This window comes from Camarhynchus parvulus, chromosome 5 (assembly GCF_901933205.1).
Source record: "Camarhynchus parvulus chromosome 5, STF_HiC, whole genome shotgun sequence".
NCBI lineage: Eukaryota > Metazoa > Chordata > Aves > Passeriformes > Thraupidae > Camarhynchus > Camarhynchus parvulus.
Window position 1 is genome coordinate 45,365,692 of NC_044575.1, and position 15,041 is coordinate 45,380,732.

General features: G+C 41.0%; 1 protein-coding gene across 4 annotated transcripts in view; it reads right to left on the reverse strand.

The window, feature by feature from the left end:
* Positions 1-3,261: 3,261 nt before the first annotated feature.
* Positions 3,262-15,041, reverse strand: part of CCDC88C (coiled-coil domain containing 88C) — a 96,178-nt gene continuing 84,398 nt past the window's right edge. Inside the window, exons 25-31 of one of the 4 annotated variants that reach the window (XM_030949264.1) lie at positions 14,305-14,546; positions 10,244-10,426; positions 9,813-9,881; positions 8,955-9,023; positions 7,869-8,170; positions 6,684-6,899; positions 3,262-5,476 (exon numbers count right to left, since the gene is read on the reverse strand). In XM_030949264.1, the coding sequence (XP_030805124.1) occupies positions 4,463-5,476; positions 6,684-6,899; positions 7,869-8,170; positions 8,955-9,023; positions 9,813-9,881; positions 10,244-10,426; positions 14,305-14,546 (2,095 nt within the window). In that variant the 3' untranslated portion in view covers positions 3,262-4,462. Of the gene's footprint in view, positions 5,477-6,683; positions 6,900-7,868; positions 8,171-8,954; positions 9,024-9,812; positions 9,882-10,243; positions 10,430-14,304; positions 14,547-15,041 lie in introns of all 4 variants that reach the window. The other 3 variants (XM_030949263.1, XM_030949265.1, XM_030949266.1) reach the window with 3 other exon arrangements.

Genomic DNA, 15,041 nt, shown 5'->3' on the forward strand with positions numbered 1-15,041 from the left:
AGAACTGATTAGAACATCTGGGAATGATGAGCTGACAGTTTCCATGGCATTCTGTGTTATGTTTTGGACATGTTTTACATTCCTAGTTTCTATGGAATAGGCACATTTTCATCGTCCTTTTCCCAGGAGAAAACCAGTTTTGCTTCCCTACCATGACACCCTAACCCCCTACAAGAGTCAATAAATAAAGTGTCTTTTCCATATTTCAGCTGAGAAGCACAAGTACTCTTCCACTGGGGCCCCGTACTCATCCATGGTCTCTTTAATGGGATTCTTCACAATCCTTCAAATCTGAACCTCAGCTTTCTGCCACACTTCCCCATCTCACATTTCTGTCTTTAGGACACAGGTTAGCCTTTTAAGGGCTTTCCACTTTGAGAAGTTATTGAACAGCAGCCCTTTATTTTCTACTGTTCTCTTCATACTTTTGAAAAATTCATTGTAACTGGAAAAACACCATTTAGTTTTGCAAGACTTGCTATAGCTTCTCCCAGTAACTTTAAACTCCTGTCAGTACTCTATTAAATAATTTTTTCACCCTTTTCCACCTGATGCCATTTTCTCCTAGTTCATATGGCAGCCTCTAGCACCAACCTTCAAGAAAAACCTTCACAGCCCAGCCTAACTCTCCAGTCTAGCAGCTCTTCAAAACAATTACTTCATTTCTTATTTCCAGTAACTGAATTATCTCACTCTGCACTGTTACATCAGGTTAATTCTGCCTGGTACTGGTGATTTGTAAAAATATCCACAAATTTTCCACCTTGTCTTGAACATTTCCAGGGCTGTTGGGATCTGATATTCCATGATCATGATGGGCAAGGAAGCAAATTTTAGGACAATTTTTTTTCGTGAAATCTACAACTGATTCCACACTCCACTTCCCCCTTCATCCAAAAATGCAAAACCATAATCAAATACTCTCTGGACAGGTGGTTCATATTCAACCAGAAAAAGAAATGAAATTGTGTTGTTCTTTGGACATCAATTTAATATCCAGGCTGTAATCCTTTCACATGAACTAACAATTTATGTGTAAATGTCTTCCATGGTCTGTCTTAAAAGTCATTTACCTGTAGCTGAGCTAGTATGGACAGACCCCAAATGTCTGGGCAATCAGAAATAATTTCCAGCCACATGCTGATGCACGCTTTTCCTAAGCTAAGCAATAGTTACTTTTACAATATCCTTAACACTTAGAACTTCCCTCCTTACAGAAAGAAAAAAGTAAATACTATTTTTTCAAATTCTTCTTCTGGTGGTTCTAACTTCTGAACTCAATTAACTGAAATCAGAAAAGGTCTGCTCACTTCACAATCAGTCCCAAGTCTGAAAACAGTGGAAGAATATCTAACGGGGAAAAGGTTTCGTGACGCACTACCATTGTAAATGACCTCAGATTTCTGGCAAAGGATATTCTGTCACTGCAGAGCACGCAGCCCCGGCATCTATTCCCACAGCAGCCACTTATTTCACTTCAAACACACACCATCATTTATTTCCTTGAGTCAAACACCTTCACTGACTTCAGAGTCTGGGCCCACTGCAGGGAGCGGGGGCTGCCACAGTCGCAGCCCTTCGGCTTCCTTGGGAAACTGCTGCCTGCTCAGCTCCCTCCTCGGGATGGTTCCCCCTCAAAACCCCTCCTTTGATAAAAACTCCATCTCGAGAATTAGCGAGCCACTGAACGGCTCGAAGCGTTGAATCCAGAACCACTCCAGCAGCACTTAGCACACAATTAGCAACGTTCGGAGAGCACACCCTTCCCTCCTGTCAGGAAATATCAGCAAAGCCAGCGTGCCGAGGCCTGTGGCGCCTGGAGATCCTTTCCCCGGTGTCCAAGAGGCGGCGGCGGCAGCTGTGGCCGCCTCAGCCGTCTCGCTGTGCCCCTCCCGGGGCCGGGCCCGGCCGCACCAGCTGCAGATTGAAACTGCTGCGGTTTCATCTGCACTTCTTGGGCGGCATCGAGCGAGGGTCGGGCAGCTCCGCGCCATCCTTTACCCTCGCGGAACACCTCTCCCCCCAGTTCCGCCTCCTCACGCAAGCTGGTGCCTCAAGGCACCTCCACCTGCACAACTCCGGAGGATTTGCCGATCTGTGTCCCTCTGAACACAATCGCTTTCTCCCCCTCAGGCACCAAAGCGCGTTTTATGCCACTCTGGGCGCCTGAGGAGGCCGAAGCAAAGCAGCCCGGGGCTGAGGGCGGGCCCGGGAGCAGCTGAGCATCGATGAACCGAGCAAATGGCAAAGTCACCGCACTTGCCACGGCAGGGCAGGCACCGCTACCAAAACCAACCTTAACATCCCCAGAGAGGCCCGAGGGCCACACACAGCACTGTGTGCTTCAACAGCTGTTCCATGGGAAAACCTCTGTATTTGGAATTATCTCACATCTGAATGGTACTGCAAATGTGTTCTTTTTAATTCAAGCTCAGTAGAACTGAGAAGTAATTGTAAATAACTCAGGAACTGTCAACTAAGGTGTGCCACTGGGCAGGTATTTATAGCAAAACCAGATCTACAGTAACTAACAAGTCACAGATCACTTCCTCAGCAGCCCAGCCTGCAGGTGTCCTCCAAAAGGGAGCTGAAACAAGGGAGAAACACCAGTCTCAAACCTTCAGTGGTCTGGCCAAGAATCCATTTTGAGACAAAACTTATAGAAGAAGAATTTAAGTTTACTAAGAACGTTCACTATGTTTTAAAATTGCCATATAGCACACATTAATTTTAAATTAGTTGCAAAACTATAGTTTGCAATTAAAATAGTAGAGAAGGCAGAAAGGGTTTTTTGCCATTCACTCCATGTTGAAAGGTGAATAATTTCTCACTTTCATAAGGCATCCTGAGAGTTTAAGTACAAAACAGACTATATAAAATGCAAGCTTGGTCAAAATTGACAGCATGTTTGCCCTTGTCTGAAGTGGTCAGAGAAGCATAAAAATCAAACAGTCCAATTATATTGTGAATTGTAAGTCACTTATTTTTGCATGTGCAACCCTCCTGTAGTCTTCAGTAAGAAGGTTACAATCAAACAAAAAGACTTCTGATACACCTTCTATGTTATAAAAACAAATACAACTTCACCACATAAGACATGAAAATCAATACTAAGGCTTGTGAAGAGCTGTTGCAGACAGATCTCCAGCACAGTCAATCACATTTTTGGGGGTTTTTATTTTTCCAAGGACAAAACATAGAACATCAATCTGTTTTATTTTAGTCTTTATTATAAACAATTCTGTAGTTTTCAGAATGGGATTGCTACATATTAGATAACAAAAACATCAAATGAATCGGCTTTATCTTTTACTAAATTAAATCAGAACCAGCAAAAGAAGTATTTTTTAAGGATTTAGTCTATTGCAAGAAGAACAGCTTTACAAACATGGAATTAAAGATACACATTTGATCATATATACATAAGCAGCTGATGACACTCTGGACAGAAACATACAAAGAACTTCTTTGCACATAAATAGATTTTTTAAAGTGTATTTCTTTCACATGTGTACAAAATTATTTTGCTTTCTATACTGAGAAAAGTTCTTGGAGACAAACAAGGATTTCTAGGAGACAAAAGCCCACACAGGATGTGGGCTGTCATGCACAAAAGAATGTAATAATACAATTTACACAGCATTCTTATACAGTACTTGAGCTTCTTATATACATACTTACAAGACACTTTTGTACATGAGATGCCACCTTTGCAATTGAAATGGCACCTCCCCTGAAAGGCTGCATTAGTTCCAGTGTTTGTATAAAAGATAAAACAAGTTTCAAAGGGCAGCACCACTGCAGATTCAAGGATCCACTGAGCTGCAGCTATAATGAAGGCAGTGGGGTAATTCTGCTGGCTTCTGTGTTTACATAGCCTGAGTGGGAAAGGTTGAGATATGACCCTTGAAGTCTATACAATACCTTCTACAAGATGTGTCTGTGGCTAGAAAAACAGATTTTACCAGATCCATGGCTAAAGCCACACACTTTTGCTCTTCATCTACGCTACTTAAGTAGCTTCTGTCTTTGGGGGAGAAGTCTGGCTTTCACATGACCTTTTCAGTATGGTTATTTACCAATGGTGGGGCTGAGTTTAGCACACACAGGACCTGTGAAACTTTTCTTTAATGCATGCAGAAAGGGTGCACAGTGCAGCAATGACAGGGGACCCTGCTAAGCTTCTGCTGGACTGGGGAATGCTCAGAACCCGTGAGAATCAGGCGCCAAGTTTGCTGTGAGATTAGGTCAGGCTTCCACTTTGCTTTAGGCACAACAGTGTCAGAAGGACTGCGGTTTTGCTCCTCGATTCTCTTTATCCCACTTTGTCCAACTAGGAAACAGTACCCAGAGAATACTCAGAGCAGCTACAGGTGCTGCCTTTTAAGACCTGACAGTGTCTAGATAAATGGTATCTGGACATCAGCCATACCAAACACACATGTTACAGCTACACTGGGGCTTACACACAGCCATACTCATACCAAACCGTCTGCTGATCCCCCTGGGGGTCAGGAGACCCAGGAGTGCTGTTGGAGCTGTTTCCTCTCACAGGCTCCTCTACAGCCCCAGAGCTGCTTTCCAACAGCTTACCCTGGCACTTAGTAAGTAGGGCATCACCCTGGCCTTGTCCTGGGGAAGTATTTGCCTCAGTGGTGCTGCAAACAGCTCTGGCAGGGGCCACTGTGGCCACCTCCTCAGTACGAGGTGCTGACTTGGGTTTGACTTTGGAGGGAGTATGGGATGCAGAGGAGTAGTGTTGCCCAGCGTTCACACGCTCTTGCTGCTGGACATTCAGACTGCTGCTGGATGCAATGGGTGAGGCAGAGAACCGATGGAAGGAGAGTGGCCTCTCATCTTTTGGTGGGAGCAGGGAAAGGCGCCTCCCTTCAAGCTGCCGACAGCGGGAATCAACAGCTTGCACGGAACCTGCCACCTTTGCGGACTGCGGCCTCTCCCTTAAGGGTGCCTGGGAGCTCGTTGGCACAGAAGCCCTGGTGCTCTGGCAGACAGTGTCCTTGCCCCCATGCAGCTCTGCTCCTGACTTCTGAGGGCTCTCCTGCCTGTAGGCCTCTGGGCCAGCAGCCCTGAGGAGGTCTGCAGAGGCCAAGCTGAATGCCCTGTTCAGTGACGTGCTCCTCCTGCCCACGGTTCCAGGATGCTGAGGCTGTGCCATCTGCCGTGCCCCGCTGGCACACTGCTGCTGTGCCGGGTGAGAAAGCTTAAGGGACCCTTGGGGGTTTGCCAGAGCATCAGGTTCAACTTGTCTGAGGTTTGGCTTCATGTAATTGTCAGGCCTAGCCGTTCTTCCTTCTTCACCAGCCACAGCCATCTTCACAGTTGGAGCAACAAGACTAGTGGGCATCTTAGCAGCCTCCTTTCTGGATGGCTGAACCAGCAAGTTTCCAGTAGCTGAAGGTTCATTTGCTTTCCTAAAATAATCACCGAGCAAGTCATCTCTGTTTGTGGAGGTGTCCTGGTGTGAGAAAATATGTATGTCACATTAAAGACAACACATTTTGTTTAAAGAATCATGCAGAACTTTGTATTCAAAAAATCTTCCTTCCCACTTAATTTAAATCAAACACAATAACAGATTTCACAAAGTGGAAACAGAAGAGATGACTGTTTAAATTGGGCATAAATCCAACTCAAGGAATAATGTGCTTATTATAATTAGATTGTGACAACCTTGCTTGCCAGGTTAATTATCATAATTTTAAAATAATTTTGATTGCAACCTGGACAGCAGCTCTTTTGCTTCCTTTCACATCAGCCACTGTCACTTTAACATCAATATCATATTGATGACATCAGACATTGGTGTCAGCAGGTATCAATTATATCTGTCATATTCCAGAATACAGTTCATCTGGATAACTCCCTACCGTAACTTCAGGAATGTAACAGAAGTCAATACCTCAGGGATATGTGCTAGCATTACAAAAAAATTTCATTCCTTCTTCATTGATTCCCTTCCCCTCTCCCATTCAATATACTATGTATGTTAAGAGCTGCATGTACAATACAATGAAATGTACAAAAATCATGACAAAAATTGTTTGCCTACAATGAACTTACAAATTTCAAGTCGGACAATTAACCTGGCAGTAAAAGAAAATATACAGTGAGTATTTCATGGGGTCCATGCAATCAAAAAATGGCAATGTTTGATCAGCTGCCATTGTACTATTAGTAAAAGACATGCTCAGAACAGTTAAGGACCATGCTGTCATTACAAACAACAATGATAAACAAGCTCATGAAATTTACTTCTTTACTCTTCTCTAGGGAGCATGTTTAAAGCTTAATACACTTATTTCACTAGTGTTCCAAATATTTCTTCCAGTCAAAAAAACTTATTTTCCATAAGCAAACACCATAATGGCAATAGTGCAGTGTGAAAATTTCTAAGCTCAACTAAGTGTTAAAGTGTTAAGGTTATTTTTAACTTTATTTAAACAGCTGTTACAGACATTAGCATTACAGAATGACGAGTCCTCCAAAAACACGCATGTGTACGAACAAACGCTGCAAATACTTCATGAGCAATTAATGCAAGTGATCTGGCAGCCTTTAATGTAACAACTAGGAGTTACAGTATGCTTCTATAGGTATTAATATGCTAGCAAAAGCTGTGTTAAGTCAGGAGCTGTTGCCTTCATAATAAGAACAATGGATACCCTGGGGATATAGAATGAAGCAGATCTCCTATTTCCCCTGCCTGTTCTGTGCCTCATGCTGCTGGGATATGAAACACTGAGGACCGATTCGAGAGACTGCGAATGTTCCTGATGAATGGAAGGACATAGGGAGTAGCAAGAGGGATACAGTGCATCAGCTTCTAACAGAAATTGGTGTAATGAAATCATTTCACTCTCATTTAAACTGCGCCGATGCTGAAAAGGAACAGGATGACAGAAAGAATGAAAATGGACATGGTCAGGTAGTTACAGACACACAAAAGTAATAATTTTAAACATCTCTAAAAGCTAAGAATTGTACTTAGGGTAATGAGGGAGTAGGAGGTATATTTCAACATTACTGTGAAAATTCAAGGACCAGAATTTACTGATACCACAAAATGGCACAGCTCTGCTGATTTCAATACTTTTACCAAGGCATTCATAAAACAGAAATTTCTGCTCACTTACACTATTAATTAACTGTTTTTAAGACACTAATCTGTTCAATAGTGCACTGCCTCGCTATTGTACAGCATGTCTGAGCAGTGAAAGACAAATGGCATCTTGAAAACAAACATTTAGTTCTTGAAAAAAGCACTTCAAGGAGTGATGTATTCTTGCAGTCATTGAACCAACAGGGCAGTGTCAGTCAACACACAAACATGGTGAAAGTATCAAAAACTTCCTTCTTCAAGAGCCTTTCTCAAACACCCTGATATTTTCAGATTATGAGATAGTTTTAACAACTGCTTATTTTGCACTTTAACTGAAAATTATTCTAGGCTTCATTCCTAATTATAGATTTAGCAGCTGAAAATTACATAGAAAACTTACCAGTTTATAAATAAAGATACCTGGAGCTGAGAACTGATGATATGAAACCTTGACCACAATTATTTGCTAGCAAAAAGCCCCAGCAGTCCAATACACAGTACTTGCAGCGAATTATCTGACTTGCCATAGCTGATAAACAAAAATAAATTAGCAGAGTGCTATATGAAAGCTAATTTTACCTTAGTTATTGAAACTGTCTCATTTGTTTTGCAAGATTTGATAGTACTTGTGTATATGAACAAGGATCATCTTGTCTCTCTCTCTGTTTCCCTATGCTCTCCTCCTCCTAAATCAGCTTTGAACAGTTTTTTGACATCTGAAATGAGCTACCTAGCTCTATTTACTTACACTTGGTAGAGACAGCCTGTTGCTCTCTTCCAAGAACTCTTCCAACGTTACCATCTCACTGCCAGGTGAGGCAGATCGCTGCCTGCCTGTGTGAGACTGGGATGGATTGCTCCTCTGAGGTATATCACAGGACATCAAACCATTCCTGTGGGAGGAGGACTCATGCCTGCTGCCAGGGCTTAAGAAAGCTGCAGCAGAGTGAAGGGAATACGTATCTCGGAGCAAGACTGGTGCCTCTCTGCTTGGCACCATATCTTCACTGCTGAGGCTCTCAGTTCTACCATGGATATGGTCTAAGGAACCTGAGGAGAAGCATAAATACCATTAATGACACTGCTCTGATATAATTTCAGTAGATTTCACACTCAGGTGGGAACTTATCATCCAGGGTTGTTTCCACACAGACTGGGTAGCATTTTTTACCTTCATTTTTTCTCCTACAGAGCTCAAAGCAATCAGAGGTTTGAAAAATCAGGACTACTAAATATCTTACAGCACCTTAGACAAGCACAATTACTTCACCAAAGAATAAAAATAGCACTGGGGGCTAATAAGCCTTATATTAGTAAGATAATGTTGGGATGCCTCTTTACAACCTGTGTGTCATTGAACCATCTCTCAGTCTTGGCTGTGTGATCTGAGAGTTAGAACCTGACAGTGGAAAAGCAGAAAGCAGATTTTTCCACAGTATCAGGTCTCTTGGCATCCTTCAAGGATGTACAATCTGCAAAAGCAAATCTCCAGAGCACACTGATTCCATACAGAAGCTGTGTGCAGAGTAAGAACCACAGAGATCTCTTGTTGTAGAGAGTCTAAGAGTGGCCTGATATTTCCCACAATACGATGCCAGTCAGACTGAAGCAAAACTCGACTGTCTGCCTTAAAAGCCACCCCTTGCCAGAATCAATCTTAGAAAAGCACTTCTTGCCAGCAGTTTTGATTCCCAAGACAGCCATGTCCAGATTGCATAATCATTACCATTTCAAAACAAGTCTTCAAAATTAATTGAAAGGAAAATGGCATTTTACACACAGTTTCATGGAATTTCACTTCCTGTTTGTCACAACTCAGCTGTAAAAGCTTTACCTTTCAAATTGAGAGGTGAACTACTGCTGGAAGCGTTCCTACTGCTCTCTAAACTGTTTGGCCTGGACACTGAAAAACACAAATCAAGCATTGAACAAACAGATCTTAAGTTCCTCTGATTCTCTAAAAGACTTGGCTACAGTCTCCCTTCTGAAAATAGGACCTGTGCAACTAAGTCACTTTGAAAACATTAACAACATAATAAACACAGGATGCCAAAATCTGGACAGAGTAGAAAACATCTTCATTTTTCAAGTTGTTTAGGATCCATCTTGTTTATCTCATTTTTTGCACAAAGAAGCACATTCTGGGTTTTTACAGTAACTATAAAGTAATGCAAATACTGAAAAAGTTCAACAATAAGTTGCTGCCTCTTTTTCAGTTTTCTTTGGAAGGAGCTGGTGGCCAGCTTGCAAATTCAGTTTTCCGCAAATTCAGTTTTCCACAGTCTCTAAGCAGGCAGGGCTGCTGCTTCAACAGCATTCCCACTGTGCATCCACAAGGCCCACACCAAATTTCTCTTACTGCTGATTCATTCCCTTAAGGAAGGAATTAAACATTCTCCAGAAAAATCAACAACTAACCTGTAGGACAGGCATTAAAAGGTCTGTTGGTGGTAGAAGGCAACTTGCCTCAATGCCAGCATTGTTTTGAAAATTAATTTTGGCAAAATATCCATTAAAAGCTTCAACAGAAAACCAGAAGCAGTTAGAATCCCATTCCCAAAATGGTGCTGAATTACTACACCTCCTTCTGTAATATAAATGCAACTACACCACTGCAGGACAGCTCATGTGGATGCAATGAAACAAGTCTTAATGCAGATGTTTAGAGCACTCACACATGCTACAAGCTTACCGTGCCGTCTGGTGCTTGCAAACTCCACCTCTGGGGACTGCTCACACAGGTCATCTTCTGAATTATAGCCTGGAAAAGAACATAAAACTTAAAAGGCCAATTGAACACAGAAACGTTAATCCTTTAAGTCTGTCTCCAACACATGCTAGCTGTGTACAAGACTGAGGTGATCAAGAAGGTTTTATAGGCCCATCTTCTAAGCACTGGGCAGGGAACCACTGAAGAACTGACTCTCAAATACGCTCTGCCAAGCTGATGACACTACAAGAGTGAGTAAACCCCACACCTCATCAATTAAACCATTCAGCAGATAAAGCAGAAGTGAAAATATCAGTGCTCTGCTCCCATACCTGAATGCCACTAGTAGCCTTGCAGGAACTGTGAAGCAGCCTGCCTGGCACTACCAGCTGCTGTACCAAATGCACACACACCTTTTGGCCTGCTCTGGAGCCGGGAGATGGGGGTGGAAGTGTGCACGTGAATGGCTGAGGTTGAGTAAGTCCTGGGACCCATTTCCACACAGCTGCCTTTTGTTGCAGAGTCTGCTGAGATTTCAGCATTATCATTGCTGCCTCCGTGATGGGAATTCCTTTTTTGCTTTAGGTCCATTAGTACTGCTGGGGAGAAAAGTAAATGAATAAGACTCAATGAAAAATAGCATTAGGGGATTTGTATTTATCTGCCCATACAAACATGACAAACAGGCACAAAGAAACTGCACAACAGAGGCGCTAATTTGGCAAGCTTTTCCATAAACAGTGCAATAGTGGATAGGAAATTTCTGCCACCAGCTTGTCAATCATGTGTGCTCTCTGTAAAGTGTGGGAGTGACAAGGGCTGCTTAGTGCCAGTGGGAGGGTTGATATTATACATGCAACAATTACTGTGAAAGGAGGAAGAAAAGGAGCAAAGACATGAATCCAGAAAAGATAAGTGAGGTGTGAAATTCCCACAACATTATTCCTCGTAGGTGCATTTTGTAAGAACTTACTTCAATAATAAAACAGAATAGGGAAAGAGTGACAGTAGTCATGCTCTTACTCAAAGAAAAATAATGCTGATTTGAAAATTATCTATCATGATCCGTGCACTAAGCTAACTGCTTTTGGGTTTATATCTTTGCTGTGGATAAGAGCTCAGTCTTTACAAGGCTGAAACTCTGCTCTTACAATGTCCTGGTGCAATGATTTTTAAGTGGAGCTCCCGGAATCTTAGCAGGAGAATAACTGACACTGTCTGCTAGAATATTATTTAGATTACGAATCTGAAAAATAATATTCTACTGATAAAGCAGGTTAATTAATTTCTTGTAATGTCAATGTAATGCTTCAAGGCACACATAGAACAAAATTTAAACAATTTACTGCAGAAAACACTCCTAATGAGATCCAAGATTCTAGATTTTATATATTTCTATGGAATACTTGATATTAAGCAACAGAAACTAAATGCTGAAAATGCAGCAGAGTGCAGCAGTCGAAATAAACGAGTTGCAGAGACAATGGACAGACAGTTCAGAGAACAGACCAGCTGTGAAGTTGTATTAGAGAAATGTGCTGTCATCTTAGGTGGCCCCTGGAAGCTGACTTCATTCAGGAACATTATTTTCTCCCTAGGTCTGCATGGGCTCCACAGACTCTGCCAGCACTTGCTCTCAGAATTTAAACATATGCCATGCCTGCAGGGGCAATTACTGGCTAAAGATTCACACACGAATCTGTACTTCTAGTTGACTCTGTAGATACACTTAACACCTTCCACGGATGCCAAAAATATTAATTGCCCTGGAGACTAACACTCTCCACAAATCCCCAGATGGACAACAAAAACCAGGCTGCTCTGCCAGAGTCCCTGATTGTGCCACTGGGGACAGTTCTCAGAGTGAGAAGGGAAACAAGATCTTCTGGCCTCTCCGCTGAGCCCCCCGCAGCGTACTGCCCGTGCTGCATCCAATTCTCTAACAGGTGGGGACTGCACCTGCACATTCATTTCAGAAGCCACCAGGTCATGAGTATTAGGCAACAAGAATTCTGGGCAATGGATTAATGAAGGTTATTCCCAGCCTTCAGAGAACAAATCTACATTCTTCTTCCAAAAAAAACTGTTGAAACTGAAGTAGAAGAAATTGAAACGTCAGCTCAATTCAAGATGAATTTTCTTAATTAGAAGTACAAAACCTTGCTAAATATCAGGTCTGAACGTGAGCATCAAGACACTTGGCTGAGAGTAATTTTTCCAGTAGCTTCCATTCAAAGCTAGACTACCGAAAAGCAGAAAAAGGTGTTATAAAACCTTCCTTTTTGAAATAATTTAGTAGCACAGACTATTGGAAAAAATCTCTGGAGCTTGAGACTGTATTTTTATTTTAGTAGGACTACCACACTGTAGAAAGCATAGCAACAGCAAATCAGTTCAAGACTTTAACTGGACACAATGCAAGTACATGACTGCAAGAAAATACTGAAGCAAATAGCAACTTCACTTACTGACAACATGCACCACAGCCAATATACATACGCAAACTGTATGCCATGAGGTCCCCTAAAGTGTGCTGCATTGAAGAAATGATCCACAGTGTGCAATAGTGATTCATCTTCTACAGGAAAAATTAAGTCCATGTTCACTAATCTTTGCTTGTATTTAGAGTATTGTATAGACATGCTGAGTGTCTCTATCAATGTGCGTGTTCTTTTATGGCATGTGGGATTTTTTTAAATTTTTTTTTTTTAATATTTGTCAGAAATAAATGAAAATAAATGTTACAGAGAAGGTGTTAGAAAACTCCCAGTTCCGGGAAAGAAAGAATTTCATTAGGAGAGGATGGGATGTCGGAAGAAGACCAGAACCGGAGCCGATTAGGGAAAGACTGATGATTCGATGGAGACTTAGGAGACTTTTCTTTATCCTTGCTTTTGCTTCTCAAAAAGGCAATCTTTTTGCGCTGTGCAGCTAAATTGTTATCACCCAGGTATCCCAAAAAGAAGAAGAAAAAAAAAAAGTAAAAAAAAAAGTCTTATAAATAAAACTTAAAATGACTTAACACAGATTAAAGACTACACAACCAGTAAAAACAGAAAAGGCTAAAACAATGACCAACACCTATAATGGAGGACTGATGAATGCATAGCTAAACATATCTAATCTGACTCAGATTAAGGCATACATTAACACATACACGCAATATTTGAGCAAGTCCACTGAGAAATTACTGTTAGATCATTCAAACTGTTTTTACACTCAAATTTCCTAGATGTCTCCTAGGCTTTAGTACTGGTGAGCCTTATCTCCACTTAAGTGTGTTTCACATAACAAAAAAATTAATGAAGCTCCAGAGACCTTCTGTTGTCTCTGGCACTCCATAAAGGCCTTGTTCTGGGGCAACTCAAGCCCAACTTCGCATGCTGAACTTAGGATGCATGTTAAACACCTGGAATCATATGGATGATCTTATTCCATAAAACACCTCTTTTTACTTTAAGTGAGTAAGTGACCACAAAGAATTAGAATAGCAAAAAAGTTTTACCCAATCAAAACAAAACCTTTGGACAGACAGGTACTTGCAGTAGTTTATAATAAGAGTTCTTTTCTCAGCTACTCCCCTTCTGTTTCCCAACCCCCACAGTTGGAAGACAGGAATTATTATTCAAATATGAATTTCAAAATTGCTTCTTGGAAAGTATTCCTGAGTATAACAATCTATGTATAGAAGCTGACAGAAATTATCTCAATGGAATAAACAGAGCTTGGGACATATATATTACCTTTAATAAGGATGAAGAGTATTTATTTTGAGAAACTTTCTTTTCAATTTCCCATAATTAGGAACATCTGATTTACTGTATAAACTAACTTAACAGAAAATCATTCCATCTTCCTTTCATATTCCTTAGTGTTAAAAAAATAATTTCATCATTTTACATGAAAAATTCCTCGTTTAATTCTAAATCAAAACATGGTATTGTCTCCAAAATCACCACATTAAGATGAATTGGTTATTTACAATAAATGGGTTATTTGTTCTGCACGTGCACCACCTGCTGGCAGTGGCTGTCAGCCAGCTCATACCCCTCAAAGAGCCTGAACCACACACTATTCCATAATCCAGCTTTAAATGCTTTGCTGTAAACCCCAGTAAATGAAGTATTAGAACCAACTTATTCAGTAACAATGTATTATGCAATACATCTGGGCAAACAGAGGCTGAATGGAGAAGTAGAAGATAAAAGAAAGAAAGCAAACTAAAACAAAAACAAACCTATTATCTTCCTGAGTTTAGTCAAATTTCTAGCTTAGGGTTTTATGCATACTAAAACTTCTATTGTACCAAAAAAACAAACGAACAAACAAACCCAAAACCAACCAACGAAAAGAAAACCCTAAAACAAACAAAAAAGGACATAAAATATAATGTGATTGGGCATTAACATACACTATATATTAAATATTCTTTTAAAAAATTTCAGCTCATCAATTTAGGCTGGGCATTCCTTACCTTTGTTTGAAGAACACCCAGGGCTGTCTCTCTCTTCCACAGGGTTTGACCCTTGAGAGGTATTATCCTGACCCTCATGTTGATGTTTCCATTTTTGGGACGCAGATGGAGAGTTTACCATCTCTGGAGATTCAGAATGCCAAGTGGAGCTTTCTGCTGCTGGTTTCAACCGCTCCCTTGGGGTCTCCTTCTTTGGCTTGATAAATTTGACTAAGGCTCTGGCTCCAATCCAGGGGTTTTTCCTGATAAAGCAGGTTTTGTGAATGGAATTCAGAAAATGCTACAAGAAATATTCCCCAAAGAAGTTTACAGCTGTGCTAAAGCCATCAAGCCATCCTACATTTTTTGTTTATAGTCATGAATTGGTTCAAAAAGTACACCATGAATCTCACAGCACTTGAGATCCATTTCCCTACTGAAGTCAAAATTACTTTTACAGAAATATTTCTTCAGCATGAGAAATGTGAGAAAGACAACTGTTCCCTCTGCTAGAAATCTAAACTACACATATGGGCCACATAAGACATTTTTACAGTGTGACAAACTCCACTACAGGAACAGACTGAGGAGGAAAAATGAAAGCTGCTTTGAAGCCTCTTTGCTAAGGTTATCACTCAGAACTATGTATAGTGGAATTAATTTGGCTCTTTTTTGTTGTTTTTAGTATAATTTTTAAGTCCTTCTCTCCAACAGACTGGTTATCCCTTGCTTTGAAAGAGCAGCTCTGAAAGCTCCTA